This window comes from Podarcis raffonei, chromosome 14 (genome assembly GCF_027172205.1).
Source record: "Podarcis raffonei isolate rPodRaf1 chromosome 14, rPodRaf1.pri, whole genome shotgun sequence".
NCBI lineage: Eukaryota > Metazoa > Chordata > Lepidosauria > Squamata > Lacertidae > Podarcis > Podarcis raffonei.
The window spans coordinates 45,040,255-45,059,376 of NC_070615.1; the positions used below are offsets into that span (position 1 = coordinate 45,040,255).

Consider the following 19,122-nt stretch of genomic DNA (forward strand, 5'->3'; position numbering starts at 1 on the left):
TGCTAGCAGAATTAAAGAATTCTATATAAACATAAATAACATTTAAACTACATATATGGACACAATTTATTCCGGCGGCAGAATCTGGGGGTTTTAATATCTGACCACAGTATCTGAGATGGCTGGCAGACAATTCCAGCTCCACATATTGAACTCCTGATAATGGATGGGGAGGCATGGTCATTTGAGGGGGGGTGGAATCAGCAGGAATATTTCATTTAAGAGGGACTATCACTTTTTACAGGAGAGCAGAATGCAGGAGCCAAGAACATCCTAAATACTGATTCAAAATACTTACGCATTTCAAAATCCCAACCTTGTTTGGCCCTGGTTTTGCTGGATCTAGAGTAATCTGATTCGAGAATCCAGCTGCTGCAGATGATCTAGAAGTCCATGGGGAATAGTGGGGTTCCATAGCCTGAAAAAGGGGGATTGAAGAAAAGAAAACAGAATGAGGAAATTTGCTTTGTTGAAGCCCCTTATCTTGAGCAAGGATATACAAATCTATGGGTTTCAGTTTCTCACAGATTTTGTATTTCCAATTTTCAAATCTCTTCATTTCCATGTAAGTTTGCATTTCTTTCAAAGTCTTCATTATATATCAGCATTTCAGTACAAATTTCTTCTAATACAAACAGCTTTGCATGCCCTGTTGCCCCAATACAGACGTTTTTGCAAGGCATTTCCTCCCAATGCAATGCATTTTTAATGTTATTTTTCACTAATATGCATTCTTATGTACACTTTGTCCTGGTGCATGCATCTTTCTGCACATTACTTGGCACTGCATTGCAAAGTTTGGAGAAGCAAAGATTTCGAAAACGGCTGTGTTTCAGTTCATGCAATTTGCAAAGTGTGTTCACCTTTCAAATGTTTAACTGCATTGTATTTCTCCATTATTAGTAAAATTACACCATTATTAGTAAAATTACACACACACACACACACACACACACACACACATATGGGTAAGATATGCAAATAATGGAAGAGACTCTGGTAGAAGGGAATGGGAATCCAGATAATATAGTAGAAAAGATTCACAATCATGGGTTTTGTGTATTAATGGTAAAGGTAAAGGACCCCTGGACAGTGAAGTCCAGTCAATGGCAACTATGGGGTTGCGGCACTCATCTCACTTTCAGGCCGAGGGAGCCGGCATTTGTCCACAGACAGCTTTTTGGGTCATGTGGCTAGCAGGACTAATCCGCTTCTGGCACAAGGGAATACCTTGGCGGAAACCAGAGCGCACGAAAATGCCGTTTACCTTCGCACCACAGTGGTACCTATTTATCTACTTGCACTGGTGTGCTTTTGAACTGGTAGGTTGGCAGGAGCTGGGACAGAGCAACGGGAGTTCACTCCATCACGGGGATTCGAACCGCCGACCTTCTGATTGGCAAGCCCAAGTGGTTTAGACCACAACGCCACCCGCGTGGTCTACTGGATGCATTGGGGAAGCCATGACTGTTCAAAGGGCTTGAAATGCTTGGTTTGGATATGACCAGGGACCACACCCAGCTGAGAGCATTTGCGTGTGTTGCGTGATCAAGGTGGGATGCCAAGCCAGGCAAAGACTTACGCCACACTCTGGACGCGGGGACATTTCCTCAAGCTGTCCGTCAGGTGCTGAGCTCCAGCAGCCGTTATCTTGTTGCAATGGATGCTGGAAAGAAACGAGTGTACCAGCTGTTAGCCTAAAGAGCCTCCTCTGCTTTGCTAAACCTCAGCAGTAGCAGGGTGGTCCTGAGTTTCCTTACTTCATTTGCTTTAAATATTTAAAACATTTAACAGAAAAACACACAAACACTTCAATTCTCTCCCCCACCCCCCGCATTTCCCTGTTTTTCAACCCTAAGCGTTTCACAACATAAAAACAACAAACAGCGCCATGAAAGCAAAACCACCACTAGTGAATGAGGAGGGGGAGAATCATAGAATTGTAGAGCTGGAAGGGACCTTAAGGGTCATCTAGCCCAACCCCCTGCTCTCTGGGAATCTCAGCTAAGGCATCTGGAGCACCACCTTGAGCTCCTTGGTGATAAATATTTTTTAAAATTTTTTATATATATATATATATATATATATATATATATATATATATGTGTGTGTGTGTGTGTGTGTGTGTGTGTGTTTATATATATATACAGTGGTACCTCGGGTTACATACGCTTCAGGTTACAAATGCTTCAGGTTAGACTCCACTAACCCGGAAGTAGTACCTTGGGTTAAGAACTTTACCTCCAGAACGAATTAAGTTCTTAACCTGAGGTACCACTGTGTGTGTGTGTGTGTGTGCGCATGTGTTTGTATATATGTATGTGTGTGTGTGTATGTGTGTGTATATGTGTGTATATGTGTGTGTATACACACACACACAAACAAACAAACATACATACATACATATAAATAAAAATGTAATGGGGGGGGGGGAATTGTTCAGAAAGAAGCAGGGGCCTGATTTCATGCAACAGGGAAAGCCGAGACAGAAAGATACAGCCTTACAAGATGTCTGCAGCAAATGATGGTTTGTGATTCATGTAAAAAAAGGGTAAAAGGTAAAGGACCCCTGGATGGTTAAGTCCAGTCAAGGGCGACTCTGGGGTTGCGGCGCTCATCTCGCTTTCAGGCCGAGGGAGCCGGCGTTTGTCCACAGACAGCTTTCCGGGTCATGTGGCCAGCTGGACTAAACCACTACTGGCGCACAGAGAACCGTGATGAGTGCCACAGCGCACGGAAACGCCATTTACCTTCCTGGTGTGCTTTCAAACTGCTAGGCTGGCGAAAGCTGGGACAGAGCAACAGGAGCTCACTCCGTCGCGGGGATTTGAACTAACGACTTTGCCATCGGCAAGCCCAAGAGCCTCAGTGGTTTAGACTACAGCCCCACCCACATCCCATGTAGGGCAGAAAGAAGGGCATCCCCGAAGTGAGGTTTTGGTTTGGGTGGCTTGGGCAGGTTCTGGTGGGGGAGGAAGAAAGGTGTATAGAAGGAAGGAAGGGAAACCCCACACAGAACGCCTTGCAGTATTTATTTATGCCGACGTGGGGATCCAGGGCACAGTCCTCCAATGGCTGCGCTCGTTTCTCTCTGGTCGGGGACAGAGGGTGGCGCTTGGGGGGGAATTGTCATCGCGCCACTCCTTGGTGTGTGGAGTGCCTCAGGGTGCGATTCTCTCCCCGATGCTTTTTAACATCTTTATGCGCCCCCTCGCCCAGCTTGTTCGGAGTTTTGGGCTGGGTTGCCATCAGTATGCCGATGACACCCAACTCTATCTGTTGATGGATGGCCATCCTGACTCGGCCCCAGACACACTGACCAGATGCCTGGAGGCTGTGGCTGGATGGTTACGTGGGAGCCGGTTGAAGTTAAATCCTTCGAAGACAGAGGTCCTCTGGCTGGGACGGGACGATATGGGATTGAGGGGGCAACTCCCATCTCTTGCGGGGGTGCAGTTAGTGCCAGCACCGTCCGTTAAGAGTTTGGGTGTAATCTTCGATACCTCCCTCTCTATGGAGGCGCAGATTACAGCTATAACAAAGGCGGCATTTTTTCATCTCCGCCAAGCTAAGCAGTTGGCCCCTTATCTCTCTCGCCCTGACCTAGCCACTGTGATCCATGCGACGGTCACCTCCAGACTGGATTATTGTAACTCGCTCTACGTGGGGCTGCCCTTGAGACTGACCCAGAAACTCCAGCGGGTGCAGAATGCCGCGGCGAGACTCCTTATGGGGTCTTCGCTGCGAGACCACGTTCATCCGGTGCTATATCAGCTGCACTGGCTCCCGGTGGAGTACAGGATCAGGTTTAAGGTGCTGGTTTTAACCTTTAAAGCCCTATACGGCCTAGGACCCTCGTACCTACGGGACCGCCTCTCCTGGTATGCCCCACAAAGAAACCTACGGTCTGCAAATAAAAACATCCTGAAGGTCCCAGGCCTCAGAGAGGTTAGGCTGGCCTCAACTAGAGCCAGGGCCTTCTCGGCTGCGGCTCCAATCTGGTGGAACGCTCTGTCAGAAGAGACTAGGGCCCTGCGGGACTTGACATCTTTCCGCAGGGCCTGCAAGACAGAGTTGTTCCACCAGGCCTTTGGTCAGGGCGCAGCCTGACTCCCTCCTCTGGCAACCTGCACAGAGTTTTGCTTAATGGTTGCCATTAACTTGATTTTAATTAATTTTTATAATGAAATATTTTTAGAATGTTGGTTTATTTGATTGTTTGATTATTTGATTGTTGTTAGCCGCCCTGAGCCCGGCTTCGGCTGGGGAGGGCGGGATATAAATAAAATTTTTTATTATTATTATTATTATTATTATTATTATTATTATTATTTGCATACCATTATATCATGGGGGGAAATACCAAAGCCGCTTACAGCAATAAAACCACTAAAAAGCCATTATAAGCAGACACCAATCAACCATTGTGAAAGCACCTTGAACCTGGCTCTTTGTGGGAGTTACATGCCCTAAGTCTTCATGGCCAAATGTTTTATACTCACTCAAGCACTCTCAAAGAAGCTGTCTCTGGGAGCACTCTGGCAAAATGTTCTGCCCCCGCATCTCCAATGTTGTTATTGTATAAGCTGCAGGAAACAAAGGCAAGTGTGACCGTGGATCTGTCTGAGAAGCAGGTCAGAGCATCGCTTTACAAGAAAGTTCTGCTCGTACGTGTGTTTTTGACCCATCCAAAAGCCTCCGTCCATCTTCAAGTAACAAATCATGCAAACACAGTCCGGCTTGCCCAATGGAGCTGACATATTTAAATAAAGAAGGTCAGAGATGTTTGGAAAAAGGATTAGGTCGCGGGTGGAGAAACTGTAGCCCTCCTGAAATTGTTGGACTATAATTCCCATCGTCAAAAGGACGGTGGAGGCTGGTGCCCTTTGGAACGGGTAAGGCAGGAGCCAGGGAGCCCCACACTAGGTGGCGCCAGAGCCCATGACAAGCACAGACAAGTGATTCCAGCCCCTACTCCAAAAGAACAAAAACAGGAGAAACTCTTGTGGCACCTTAGAGTAGGGTTACGAGACGTCCCCGGTTTCCATGATAGATCTCTGTGAAATCTTGGAGGGTGTGGGATTTGTTAGGAAACTCCGCAGAGCGTTACAATTCCCATCATCCTTGATAAACTGCAGTTCCCAGGATTCTTTGGGGGAATACATAGCTGTGTACATTAAAGCACTTCCCCCTCCTTGCAGAATCCTGGGAACTTTAGTTTACCCCTCACAGAGTTCCGGTTTCCAGCACCCTTAAACTACAGTTCCCATGATTCTTTAGGAAGGCGCCATAATTGCAAAAGTTACATGTGCCTTTTTTCTTGTCAGCTGCTGTTGATCTTAATCACCTTTTCAATAATATTTTCCAATAACAGCTTCAGTTTAATCAGTAATTCAAACGTTTCATTCTGGATTTTCATAAACTGCCTAGAGGCAATTTTTTTGCTACAATCAGGTGCTACTTTTACTTTGTAAAATAAAATAAATGTGTTGTGTGTGCACGGCCCATGACCGCTAGCGTGATATAAAAGTGCTTTAAATGGTAAAGGTAAAGGGATCCCTGACCATTAGGTCCAGTCGTGGCCGACTCTGGGGTTGCGGCGCTCATCTCGCTTTATTGGCCAAGGGAGCCGGCATACAGCTTCCGGGTCATGTGGCCAGCATGACTAAGCTGCTTCTGGCAAACCAGAGCAGCGCACGGAAACGCCGTTTACCTTTCCGCCGGAGCGGTACCTATTTATCTACTTGCACTTTGATGTGCTTTCGAACTGCTAGGTGGGCAGGAGCTGGGACCGAGCAAAAGGATCTCACTCCGTCGCGGGAATTTGAACTGCCGACCTTCTGATCGGCAAGTCCTAGGCTCTGTGGTTTAACCCACAGCGCCACGCGCGTCTCTGCTTTAAATGGTATGGACATGCTAAAGATGAAGAGAGCAGCACTCACCTTAGTGTCTTCAGCGAACGCAGTGATGGAAGCGCTTTGGCTAACTTCTCTGCCCCCAGGTCTGTTATTTTGTTCCCCGACAGGCTAGGAAGAAAGCATTGCAAAGTTCAGGACCTGCGCTTAGCTCCTTTGAGGACAAAGGTGACGGCGAGGATGGCATTTCTCCCGCCTTAAACCAGGCAGCTTACTTTAACATTTCCAGGTAGGACAAGCGAGGAAGGACGCTGCTGAGGCTAGTCACTCCTTCGTCTCCGATCTCGTTCTCGTTGGGAGAATCCAAGCTGCAAAAATGACAGGGGAAAATGGTCACCAAAGCTGGGTGCTTGCCCATCTCCCTGCTGAGCGTTGGCAAGAGCCCACTGGGTCCCAGCACCTATGGTAAAGGTAAGGGACTGGGTGACTAAGTCGTGGGATAGGAGAGCTGAAAATAATGTCAATACGGTGGTACCTCTGGTTGCAAACGGGATCCGTTCCAGAGGCCCGTTTGCAACAGGAAAAGAGCACAACCCGCAGCGGCGCATCTGCGCACGCGCGGGTTGTGATTCACCGCTTCTGTGCATGCGCAAGCGGTGAAACCTGGAAGTAACCCTTTCTGGTACTTCCGGGTCGCCACGGGACCTAAGCTGGAAGAACGTAACATGAAGCGGACGTAACATGAGGTATGACTGTATTGGTAAAGGGAAAAGGGAAAGGACCTCTGGATGGTTTAGTCCAGTCAAAGGCGGCTTTGGGGTGCTGCGCTCATCTCGCTTTCAGGCCGAGGGAGCCGGTGTTTGTCCGCAGACAGCTTTCTGGGTCATGTGGCCAGCAGGACTAAACTGCGTCTGGAGCAATGGGACATTGTGAAGGAAACTAGAGCGCACGGAAATGCTGTTTACCTTCCAGCTGCAGTGGTACCTATTTATCTACTTGCACTTTGATGTGCTTTCGAACTGCTAGGTTGGCAGGAGCTGAGACAGAGCAATGGGAGCTCATCCCGTCGCGGGGATTTGAAACGCCAAACTTCCAATCGGAAAGTCCAAGAGGCTCAGTGGTTTAGACCACAGCGCCACCCGCGTCCCAGGCACCTACATGGGGGTCTGTGTCCCTTTGGAGATTAGAAGACACGTCTGAGACTGTTGTGGCTTTAAGAAATAGGGTTTCTTCACCTATTTACACCTTCCATCTGCATGGAGGGAGTCCAGATCTTATAGCATGGTCGTTTCAGAGGCAGCAGCACCAGCATCCAGGCTCCCCCAAAGATGCCCTTCTCGCTCCTTCTTCCTCCCAGCAACCCTTGCTGTCCCCCCCCCCGAGCAGTTACCCTGGCAACCATCCAAATAACCAGTTTCTGCTGACACCTGGGGCAAGGGGGTAGGAGTTCCCTTGTATGGAATTTAAAGGTAAAGGTAAAGGTACCCCTGCCCGTATGGGCCAGTCGTGTCCGACTCTAGGGTTGTGCGCCCATCTCACTCTATAGGCCGGGAGCAAGCGCTGTCCGCAGACACTTCCGGGTCACGTGGCCAGCGTGACGAAGCTGCTCTGGCGAGCCAGCACCAGTGCAGCACACGGAAACGCCGTTTACCTTCCCGCCAGTAAGCGGTCCCTATTTATCTACTTGCACCCGGGGGTGCTTTCGAACTGCTAGGTTGGCAGGCGCTGGGACCGAGCAGCGGGAGCGCACCCCGCCGCGGGGATTCGAACCGCCGACCTTTCAATCGGCAAGCCCTAGGCGCTGAGGCTTTTACCCACAGCACCACCCGCGTCCCGGCTTGTATGGAATTTAGTGTCCCTCATTATTCTTTTGATAGCTCAGCCAGGTTGCTTTGCATCAGCTAGCCCAGAAATTCATCTGCAAGTTTGCATTTTATGTCCGTAACCCAAATCCTAGCATTTATTCATTTCACCCTAAATTTATAACAATATTGTAGTGATATAGAGGGAGTTGTGACAGCTTTTTTGTTCGTTATCAATATCCGGGTATATCTTGTTTTCCATCTGCGTCAACTGGAGTCATGGCTCCCATTCACCCCTCCCCACCGCTTTGCCACTCACTCTAAATGTTGCAGAGCAGGAAACGTGCCCAGGATCCTCACTAGCTTTCGGAAGCCCATCAAGCCACAGACACGACCCAACCTGCACAGCAAAGAAGAAAATAACTTGTTTGCTTCTCCTGCTCCCCCAAGATGTCTAAAAGCACAGCCAACAAAGTTTGTTTCTGCCTTTTGCAAGGGGCTGAGTCAAGTCCCGTCCCCAAACATGTCTGGAGAGGGGTGGGAGAAGGGGAAACAGTATCTTTAAACCACATCGGACCATCAGTTCCTCTAACTCAGTACAGTGGTACCTCGGTTTAAGAACAGCCCTGTTTATGATCAATTTGGTTTAAGAACTCTGCAAAACTAGAGGTAGTGTCCCGGTTTGCGAACTTTACCTCGGTCTATGAATGGAAGCCGAACGGTGGAAGGGCACTGGTAGCGGGAGGCCTCATTAGGGAAAGCGTGCCTCAGTTTAAGAATGGTTTTGAAATATTAATGATATAGCTATCATTAATAGCTATATCCCACACATCTTTATACCATTCTTCCATTTTATATTCTGCTTGCCCCTTCCACTTCCTAGCTATAATCATTTGTGCAGCTGTCAATAAATTTGCGAGCGAGGCCTTCATAGCCTTCCACCCCATCGTAAATTGATAATAATGCTACCACTGGACTTTTGGTCAGCTTTGACCCAGTGATTTCTGTTATCTCCTTAAACACCCTTCACCACAAAAAATGTACATATTTACACCCACCAAAAGATCCATTTAAAAAACCCTCTCTTACTTAAAAAGGTAAAGGTACCCCTGCCCGTACGGGCCAGTCATGTCCGACTCTAGAGTTGTGCGCCCATCTCACTTAAGAGGCCGGGGGCCAGCGCTGTCCGAAGACACTTCCGGGTCACATGGCCAGCGTGACAAAGCTGCATCTGGCAAGCCAGCGCAGCACACAGAAACGCCGTTTACCTTCCCACCAGTAATAATAATAATAATAATAATAATAATAATAATAATAATAATAATAATAAAATAATAATAATAATAATAATAATAATTTATTATTTATACCCCGCCCATCTGGCTGGGCCTCCCCAGCCACTCTGGGCAGCTTCCATAGAAACCAAAAATACAGTAAAATATCACACGTTAAAAACTTCCCTGAACAGGGCTGCCTTAAGATGTCTTCTGAATGTCAGGTAGTTGTTTATCGCTTTGACATCTGCTGGAAGGGCGTTCCACAGGGCGGGCGCCACTACCGAGAAGGCCCTCTGCCTGGTTCCCTGTAGCTTTGCTTCTCGCAATGAGGGAACCGCCAGAAGGCCCTCGGCGCTGGACCTCAGCGTCCGGGCAGAATGATGGGGGTGGAGACGCTCCTTCAGGTATACCGGACCGAGGCCGTTTAGGGCTTTAAAGGTCAGCACCGACACTTTGAATTGTGCTCGGAAACGTACTGCGAGCCAATGTAGGTCTTTCAAGACCGGTGTTATATGGTCTCGGCGGCCGCCCCCAGTCACCAGTCTAGCTGCCGCATTCTGGATTAGTTGTAGTTTCCGAGTCACCTTCAAAGGTAGCCCCACGTAGAGTGCATTGCAGTAGTCCAAGCGGGAGATAACCAGAGCATGCACCACTCTGGCGAGACAGTCCGCAGGCAGATAGGGTCTCAGCCTACGTACCAGATGGAGCTGGTAAACAGCTGCCCTGGACACAGATTTGACCTGTACCTCCATGGACAGCTGTGAGTCCAAAATGACTCCCAGGCTGCGCACCTGGTCCTTCAGGGGCAGTTACCCCATTCAGGACCAGGGAATCCTCCACACCTGCCCGCCTCCTGTCCCCCCAAAATAGTACTTCTGTCTTGTCAGGATTCAACCTCAATCTGTTAGCCGCCATCCATCCTCCAACCGCCTCCAGACACTCACACAGGACCTTCACTGCCCTCACTGGTTCTGATTTAAAAGAGAGGTAGAGCTGGGTATCATCCGCATACTGATGAACACCCAGCCCAAACCTCCTGATGATCTCTCCCAGCGGCTGCATGTAAATGTTGAAAAGCATGGGGGAGAGGACAGAACCCTGAGGCACCCCACAAGTGAGAGCCCAGGGGTCTGAACACTTATCCCCCACCACCACTTTCTGAACACGGCCCAGGAGGAAGGAGCGGAACCATTGTATGACAGTGCCCCCAGCTCCCAGCCCCTCAAGACGGTCCAGAAGGATGTTATGGTCGATGGTATCAAACGCCGCTGAGAGATCCAGCAGAACTAGGAAACAGCTCTCACCTTTGTCCCTAGCCCGCCGGAGATCATCAACCAGTGCGACCAAGGCAGTTTCAGTCCCATGATGAGGCCTGAATCCCGACTGGAAGGGATCCAAATGGTCCGCTTCTTCCAGGCGTGCCTGGAGTTGTTCGGCAACCGCCCGCTCAATCACCTTGCCCAAGAATGGAAGATTTGAGACTGGGCGATAGTTGGCCATCGTGGCCGCATCTAAAGATGGTTTTTTAAGAAGCGGTTTAATAACTGCCTCTTTCAGCGGGTCTGGGAAGGCTCCCTCACGGAGGGAAGCATTCACCACCCCACGAAGCCCATCGCCCAGTCCTTCCCGGCTAGCTTTTATAAGCCAGGATGGGCAAGGATCCAGGAGACAGGTGGTTGGTTTCACTCGTCCAAGCAGCCTGTCCACATCCTCGGAGGTAACAGATTGGAATTGATCCCACTCAACTTGACTAGACAGAACTCTAGCACTCTCCCGCCCCGGCCCTGCTCCCACAGTGGAGTCTACATCTTCCTGAATCTGAGCGATTTTATCTGCAAAAAACTTTGCAAAATCATTGCAGGAGAACATGTGGCCCGTACTGGGCCCCGATGTTGCAGGTGGTTCTGCTAAATTGTGAACCACCTGAAAAAGTCTCCTGCTGCTGTTTTCTGCAGATGCAATAGAGGCGGTGAAGAAATTCTTCTTCGCCGTCGCTATTGCCACTTGGTAGGCTCGACGTTGAGCTCTAACCTATGTCCGGTCAGATTCGGAATGAGTTATCTGCCACCGGCGCTCTAGCCGTCTCAACGATTGTTTCATTGCCCTCAGATCCGTGGAAAACCACGGGGCTGTCCGGGCTCCATGCAATCGGAGAGGGCGCTTCGGAGCCAAACAGTCAATAGCCCTGGTTAACTCCACATTCCAGCGGGCCACCAGGGAATCAGCTGAAAGGCCATCAACATGGGATAAAGCATCCCCTACCACTCTCTGGAAACCATTTGGATCCATTAAGTGGCGGGGGCGGACCATCCGAATTGGTCCCACCTCCCTGCAGAGGGGATGGGTCGCAGAGAAGTCCAGTTGCACCAGGAAGTGATCTGACCATGGCACTTCTTTCGTTTCGCTTTTACTTAGTGTCAGATCACCAACATCCATAGAGGTAAACACCAGGTCCAAGGCATGTCTGCGGCTATGGGTTGGGCCAGACTTATTCAGGGACAGCCCCATGGAGGCCATGCTTTCCACGAAGTCCCGAGCGGCCCCTTGTAAGGTCGTGTTGGCATGGATGTTAAAATCCCCTAGGACGACCAAGCTAGGTGTCTCCAGGAGAACATCTGCCACGACCTGAAGCAGCTCGGGCAGGGAATCCTTGGTGCAGCGGGGAGGTCGGTACACCAAAAGGAATCCTGTACTGCCCCTATTGCCCAACTTCCAGAACATGCACTCGGAAAACTGGGTCTTCCCAATAGGACGCCTGGTGCAAACTAATGACTTCCTAAAAATCACTGCAACCCCCCCTCCCCGCCCACATGACCTGGGTTGCTGTGCGTAAGAGAAACCTGGTGGACAAGCAGTGGCAAGGACAGGCCCATCTGCTTCATCCAACCAAGTCTCTGTTACACATGCCAGGTCAAGTCCTCCATCCATGATCAAGTCATGGATGACAGTGGTCTTATGAATCATTGACCTGGCATTGCACAGCAGCACCTTCAGGTCATGTGGGTATCCCTTGCTGATTCTAGTATCCATCCTGGGCAGCCGGCAGCAAGCAGCAAGCAGGCACTCACTCAGGGGAGTCCTCCTGGGGAACAGGCAGCAAGCAGCACGCAGTCCTTGTGAGGCTTCAGGCCCCGCCGCAGGCCAGATGGTAAGTGGCAGGAAGGAGCAGGGCCCTCAGGCACTCACTCAGGGGAGTCCTCCTGGGCAGCCGGCAGCAAGCAGCACGCAGTCCTTGTGAGGCTTCAGGCCCCGCCGCAGGCCAGATGGTAAGTGGCAGGAAGGAGCAGGGCCCTCCCTACCTATCTACTTGCACCCGGGGGTGCTTTCGAACTGCTAGATTGGCAGGCGCTGGGACCGAGCAACGGGAGTGCACCCTGCCGCGGGGATTCGAACCGCCGACCTTTCGATCGGCAAGCCCTAGGCACTGAGGCTTTTACCCACAGCGCCACCCGCGTCCCATCTCTCTTACTTACGTGAATTCTAATTGTTTAAGCTCTGTGACGGCAGGGATGAGGCGGGCGCTACCACCAGCTGAATCAGCCTCGCTGAACAAAACAACAATAAGAATTTGGTTAGATATATTACCAGGGCTTAACATTTTCGAAAAAGATGAGGATGACACAACCCCGACTCCAGAACGTATTTCTTCTAGGGTGTCAGACACGCGTCTCGGGCTCTCTCAGGAGAAATGGTAGGTATGTTGTACCCTGCTAGGGATTGCATCTATTTATCGCACTTATATCCCACTTGTTTTCTCCGAGGAGTTCAAAGCGGCATACGCGAATCTCCTCCGCTCCTCGTTTAATCCCCACAACAACCGTGAGAGGTAGGTCATGGGTGAGTGAGGATTCGAACCCTGCTCTCTTCCAGGTCCTTGTCTGACCTTTCATCCACTATGTTGGTGATCCCTCCACTATGGGGACTAATTTATAGGCTGAACTGTAGGGCAAGGCTGTTGCTGGACTCAGTTCCCTTACTCTATCTGTCTTGGCCCCTCTTCTGCATGTAATAATAATAATAATAATAATAATAATAATAATAATAATAATAATAAATTTTATTTATACCCCGTCTTCCCCAGCCAAGACTGGGCTCAGGGCGGCTAACACCAGATATAAAACAATTGATTGAAATACAACTTAAAAAAACAAGATTAAAATACAACATTAAAATGCAGCCTCATTTCAGCAGAAACTCAAAAACTTTTTTGGGGATGAAAACGTCAAGTCTTCACCAAGGCTAACTATCCAGACTGGTCTTACGTGGGCCAGAAAAAAGCCAGGGAAGTCCCCAAGTAGGAGTTCCATCACAGAAGGAGAAAGGAAAAAAGAAGAGTGGGAGGGGATCAAGTTGATTCCAAGCCAAAGGCCAGGCGGAACAACTCTGTCTTACAGGTCCTGCGGAGAGAAATCAGATCCTGCAGGGCCCTGGTCTGATGAGACAGAGCGTTCCACCAAGCCGGGGCCAGTGTTGAGAAGCCCCAGGCTCTGGCTGAGGCTAATCTGACTTCCTTAGGGCCCGGGACCTCTAGGGTGTTGCTATTTATGGACCTTAAGGTCCTCCATGGGGCATACCGGGAGAGGCGGTCCCGTAGGTAGGAGGGTCCTAGGCCGTGAATGTAATTGTCAGGCTTCAGGGAATGCGACCCCCCTCCCTGAAGACAGGCTGCCAGTAAGGGAAAAACAGGAAGCTCTTACCAAGGTGTTTTATTCAGTAATCACAGAGAGAGACGTAGGATGCTGTCTCTAGGACAATGGCACTCCTCCGAGTAAAACTCCACCCCCTCCGTCTCTCCTATGATACGTCATCACTGTGTTGGCTGATCTGTGCTTTCTGCCTCTGAGCTATCTGTTCCCCTACTTTCAATGCCCTCTGGGTCCTAGCGGAAGGGGTGGAGGAAGGGGGTGTTGGAGGCGGTCCGCCCCGGGTGTCATCACCCGCCCTCCTGCGACTCCCAAGCCTACCTCGAGCCGTCGGGGGGAGGGGGGAGCTGCACCGCTTTGCCGGCAGCCTTTCCCCCTTCCCCCCTTCGATTTGACAGCTCGGGGAAGGCTTGGGAGGTGTGGGCGGGCAGCGCGCCCTTGCCCCCCCTCCCCGGCTGCTTCCGGGGGGAGTAGCCTCCCCCAAGCTGTCAAAAGGAAGAGGGAAGGGAGGAAGGCTGCTGGCAAAGCGGCGCAGCTCCCTTGCCCACCCCCTGGAAACAGCCCACTCTGCTGCTCCCCCTCCCTTTCTTCCATTATCTCCCAGCTATGTCCCTCTTCTGTCTTAAGAGTCATGACCTTCTGCAAACCACCGTTCTAAATCTATACTGTCCTCCTCTTCTCGGAAAGGTCTAGGAGAAGGGGGATGCAGTCTCTACCATTTCCCCTCCGATGTCCCATCCCTGACAGTAAAATACATTTAGATACAGTGATACTGACAAAAAAAGAATGTTATAAGAAAAAACTGCTCCTTTCCCCCTTATGGGGTATCCAAGAGCCCGTATAGAGTCCTTATGTAGGTTCTCTATCGGTAGGAGAAAATAACAGAGGCCAACCAGAGAATATTGAGAAGCAAAGCAGCTGGTAAGCCTGATCTTCATTAAACTGTTGCAACAGGGTCCTCACTCTGGAGGGAGGAGAGGAACCCAGAATATTGGTGTACGAGCTCTTACAGAGACTTTTGAAACCGTCCACCCGGTAGCTCAAGACCACCCCCAAAAACATCATACATACATCACAGAAAGAGGTGGGCCCCAGCAAAAATGTGAGTGTGTTGCTTCTCTCCTGTCTGCCAGGATACCTGATAATGCCTTATCTGATTTCCTTTTCTGGGTAGCCTGGCCGTTCCTTTGAGATGGCAAATACCGGTACAGTTATACCTCATGTTACGTTTGCTTCATCTTACGTTCTTTCAGGTTACGTCCTGCGGCGACCCGGAAGTACCGGAAAGGGTTACTTCCAGGTTTCACCACTTGCGCATGCGCATAAGCGCTAAATGGCGTCACGCGCATGCGCAGAAGTAGTGAATCGCAACATGCGCATGCGCAGACACACCACTGTGGGTTGCACTCTTCATGTTGCGAACGGGCCTCCGGGACGGATCCCGTTCACAACCAGAGGTACCACTGTACTTAGTTCTTGAATCTCTTAGGCATATGGATAGTGTGCTCAGCTTAACAGATACTTGCCAGGCTGTATTTACAGGGAGGTGTAAGCCCCTACAGTCCAAAGACTTTTCCCATTTCCTTCCTCCTTGCAGAGAAATATATTGAGGTCAATTTGGGAGAGCCAAAATGGCTTCAGGATTGTTCTCCTGTACCATTTCAGATACGTGGTTTATATACTTATGTATGTGTTTGCCTTGTACATTCACGAACATTTATTTTATAAATATAAGACCTTAGAATTCCTATAACAAGAAGCCCTCCTACCTTTGGGTCATTTTCTCCTGCATGTCGACAAGAGCACAGAGGTCGTCAACGTCCCTCATCGTCTTGGCTTTGAATGGAACAACAATAAACTTCTCAATGGCGGATTGCAGCTGGTCTCTTTCCTCGGCTTCCCACAACTGCCTCCAGAGCCGGACGGCATCGCTGAGGGATGCCCTGCAGAGAATCAACATGCCACACTGAGGTTGGGAGTGTCTTTGCGGAAGATGGGAACCTCCGGCAATCCACCCCACAGATTTCAATGGGTCCCTGGGCCCCATGACCTGGAGCTTGGCCGTCGCTGAGGTACAACACCCACAAACATCACCACCCCAAACATACCTGAATGATGCAACATTCTTCATGGTGACCAGCTGTTTGAATCCTTCTGAGTCAATGGCGCTCCCTCTCAAATCTAAAGCAAATTTCCTTTTGGCTTGTTTGATGACAGAGTGGAGAATATAGACATTGGGTGGGGTAAGGGCAAACCCCGAGAAGGAGAGGTCACACTTGAGTTCTAAAGCCATTTGCTTCAAAAGGCAACGATCTCCCGTTTCGTAGAGACAGTGGAGAAAATCAAGGAGCTTGTCCGGAGTGAAATCACGCTCCATGAGTTTCCGGACGTAGTTTGAGAAGCTTCTCTCCTTCTTGCCGGCCATTCTCTTGGCGTCCATCTCCCCCTCCTCTCTGAAAAGGACAGAGGACCTCAGTTTGCCCCCTAAAAATAGCAAGCCGGACAAAAAACAAGGTACCAAGCTCCAAGAGAAGAGAAACTTCTTGGATTTGGTGAGGAGCCGAAGGTATTTGGTGAGCGTTTTGTCCTTGATCTCTTTAGCCAGCACCAAATGTAGGGCAACCAGGAAATTTTGGACCACGAAGCTAGGGAACACGTAGCCACATTCCTCTTTGCCACTGCTCGAGTCTTTTGGGAATGCGAGGGGGACGACCAGTCCGCAGCTGAGAGCAAACTCCTTCACTTCCGTGGATGGAAAGTTGTAGCTCATGAGTGTGTTCCGGTGGTCCTGTCCGGAAGACCAGGCCACCTGAGCTAAAGCGGCGATATTCTGGTGCTTGGGGGAAGATCTCTGCGTTGACGAACGCATCAGTTTTTGGAGGAGGAACTTGGCCAACAGGCCGGTAAGCGTGGAAGGCAGTTCCTTGCACCCCCCTTCAGACACAGCCTCGCAAACGAAGCGACACAGGTCAGGAGTGTAGCAATGGCTGAAGAGGTAAGGGCATTTCCTGATCAAAGCCACCGCCTCGCCACAGCAGGGCGATCCTTCGAAGTACTGAGCAATGTACGACTCGGCTTGCTGTGTGGAGAACCCTGCCAGTTCCAGCGTCGTGTCCATCTTCGATAAATGCTGCTGCAACTTGTCCTTGGGGCGGGAGGTTAGAAGCACCGTGCAGCCGCTGAGAACCTTCTTCTGGAAGATTCCGGCCAGGATGCCTCCAATTCCCAAGGGCTCCTTGTGGGGCAGGCTGTCTACACCAGATGTTAAGCCATCCCGGTCCTTCAGCTCTTCAAAACCATCAAAAATGAGGAGGACCTTTTCCGGGTACCGCAGAACGTGCCTGTAGATGTTGTCACCGCCATCTTGAGGCCCAGCGGAGAGCTCAAACAGCAGCTGCTTCAGGCTGTAGCGGTTTTCGGGGAGGAGGCCCAGCATCCGGCAATCAAAGCGGAAAAGGAAGGCGTAATTGGGAAAATGTCCTCTGGACCAGTCCAGACAGATCTTTTGGACCAGCAGGCTTTTCCCCATTCCGGCTTTCCCCAAGACGACGACGACTTTGGTTCCCAGGTTGTTCTTCCACGGCAGCTGAAAGAGCTGGCTGCTCCTCACCGCAGCCTTCCCTTTCTCTCTGAGGTCGCAGGGCCTGGGGTCGGCATTTTTCCCGGCGTTCTTGCTTTCCACGAGGCACAGCGCCATGTCGCGTTCGATGTAAAGGCGGTCCAGGGCGAACTCTCGCTCCATGGGCACAAATTGGCACATCTCCCGGAAGTGGTCTTTTAGCCTCCTGCGAAACACGTCCACAGGGCCTAGGATTAAAAAGGAAAGAAGGTTATTTTTTATCATATGTGGTGGTTTTGTAGTAAGGTTAAAGCTCACTGGGAAATGATATACAATGAAATGAAAAAGATGTTTAAAATAACTTTTGTAAAAAAAGGGGGGCATCTTATACAAGGAGGCGTGTTATACACGAAAAAATATGGTAATCCCTTTTTGGAAGGGGTGAACTGAAACTGCAATTAATTTTTTTTTTAATGAACTTGCCAAGTGATTTGACAGCTGCATAAAAAACATCCCAAGCAGCACAAAATAGTTCCAGATGGACCTTATGAGTGGAGTTTTTTAACAAGGCGTCCACCATCCTTTTGCAAGCAGCTCTTTTTAAATTTTCCTTTCATCCATTCTTTGTCATTCTTAAGGCAGGAAACCCAGCTTTCTGAAATTCTGAATGAACCAGACCAGCAGCAGGAAAAACCCCTCAGTGTGGGTGCTTTTTCTGCCCATCTTTTGGGTGCGTGGTTTTGATGTGAATAATGGAACTTCTGGAGACACTCCTCCAAAACAGGGATGAGGGATCTGTGGCCACAGGTGAGCCACTCCTGCTCTCAAATTACCTGGCTTGCATTGAAACAGGTTAAAAAAGCAGCGACACTCACCTAGTCGTTTGTGAGCTCGCTCTGAATGAACAGGTGGGGCTTCAGGTCCTTTGTCAGCCACAACCACATCTATGAGACAAAGGGGAGCATATTGAAATACAGCAGGCCTGTAAACCCCCTGTAACGTCCCCCAACTGTGGTATAACCAGCCTTAAGTCTAAGTTGCTTAAGCCTAATTAGTGCGTGAAGGGGTTAATGTCATAGAGTAAGCTGTCCTGCCAGGCTTAGCTAGGGCATTCCCCCTCACCCTGGGGACAGGACGCGGGGTGGCGCTGTGGTCTAAACCACAGAGCCTCTTGGGCTTGCTGATCGGAAGGTCGGCGGTCCGAATCCCCACCACGGGGTGAGCTCCCGTTGCTCTGCCCCAGCTCCTGCCAACGTAGCAGTTCGAAAGCACACCAGTGCAAGTAGATAAATAGGTACCACTGCAGCGGGAAAGTAAACAGCGTTTCCGTGCGCTCTGGTTTCCATCACGGTGCACCAGTAGTGGTTTAGTCCTGCTGGCCACATGACCCAGAAAGCTATCTGTGGACAAACGCCAGCTCACTTGGCCTAAAAGCGAGATGAGCACAGCAACCCCATAGTCGCCTTTGACTGGACTTAACCGTCCAGGGGTCCTTTACCTGTTTACCTTGCTGTATCTCAATCTACTTGAGAAGCTTAGTGTGTAAAGAGGTCTGAGCTGCTTGACCCTTGCGATCCCTTCCAGCTCGACGATTCTATGATTCTATGAACGCACCTTGCACCTGTGTTCACATTGCAATAGCAAAGGATTTTAAACCCACAAGCAAAAATCTGATATGAACCACTGATTCTTTTTACTGGAATCCCATAGTCAACTGGAGGCGTTTTTGACTGATTAACCAGTAGCGCATGGGGGCTGTCAGCAGGGAAAGAGAACAGCTAGCCTGTGGGTTCACACTTGTTATCAAACTGAAGGAGCACCTTGCTGGAAGAGATGAGGGTCCAACTAGCCCAGGGTGCTTTGCAAACATCCCAGTAACCAGGAGGAACTAGGGCAGCCTGCCCAAAGCTGGCCAGCGGTCCAGGGTTGACCTTAAGCTCATTCCTGGCGTGCATCGTAATCTTACCTTCAAGCTTTGCCTTCTAT

At 49.9% G+C, this 19,122-nt stretch overlaps 1 protein-coding gene across 1 annotated transcript in view; it reads right to left on the reverse strand.

The window, feature by feature from the left end:
• The window catches only part of CIITA (class II major histocompatibility complex transactivator), a 42,913-nt gene that overhangs the window by 2,555 nt on the left and 21,236 nt on the right, over nucleotides 1–19,122 (reverse strand). Inside the window, exons 9-18 of the mRNA XM_053364564.1 lie at nucleotides 18,012–18,080; nucleotides 15,686–17,384; nucleotides 15,347–15,520; nucleotides 12,408–12,479; nucleotides 7,977–8,057; nucleotides 6,131–6,223; nucleotides 5,943–6,026; nucleotides 4,503–4,586; nucleotides 1,583–1,666; nucleotides 299–418 (exon numbers count right to left, since the gene is read on the reverse strand). Coding sequence (XP_053220539.1) covers nucleotides 343–418; nucleotides 1,583–1,666; nucleotides 4,503–4,586; nucleotides 5,943–6,026; nucleotides 6,131–6,223; nucleotides 7,977–8,057; nucleotides 12,408–12,479; nucleotides 15,347–15,520; nucleotides 15,686–17,384; nucleotides 18,012–18,080 — 2,516 coding nt within the window. The 3' untranslated portion in view covers nucleotides 299–342. The remainder of the gene's footprint in view (nucleotides 1–298; nucleotides 419–1,582; nucleotides 1,667–4,502; nucleotides 4,587–5,942; nucleotides 6,027–6,130; nucleotides 6,224–7,976; nucleotides 8,058–12,407; nucleotides 12,480–15,346; nucleotides 15,521–15,685; nucleotides 17,385–18,011; nucleotides 18,081–19,122) is intronic.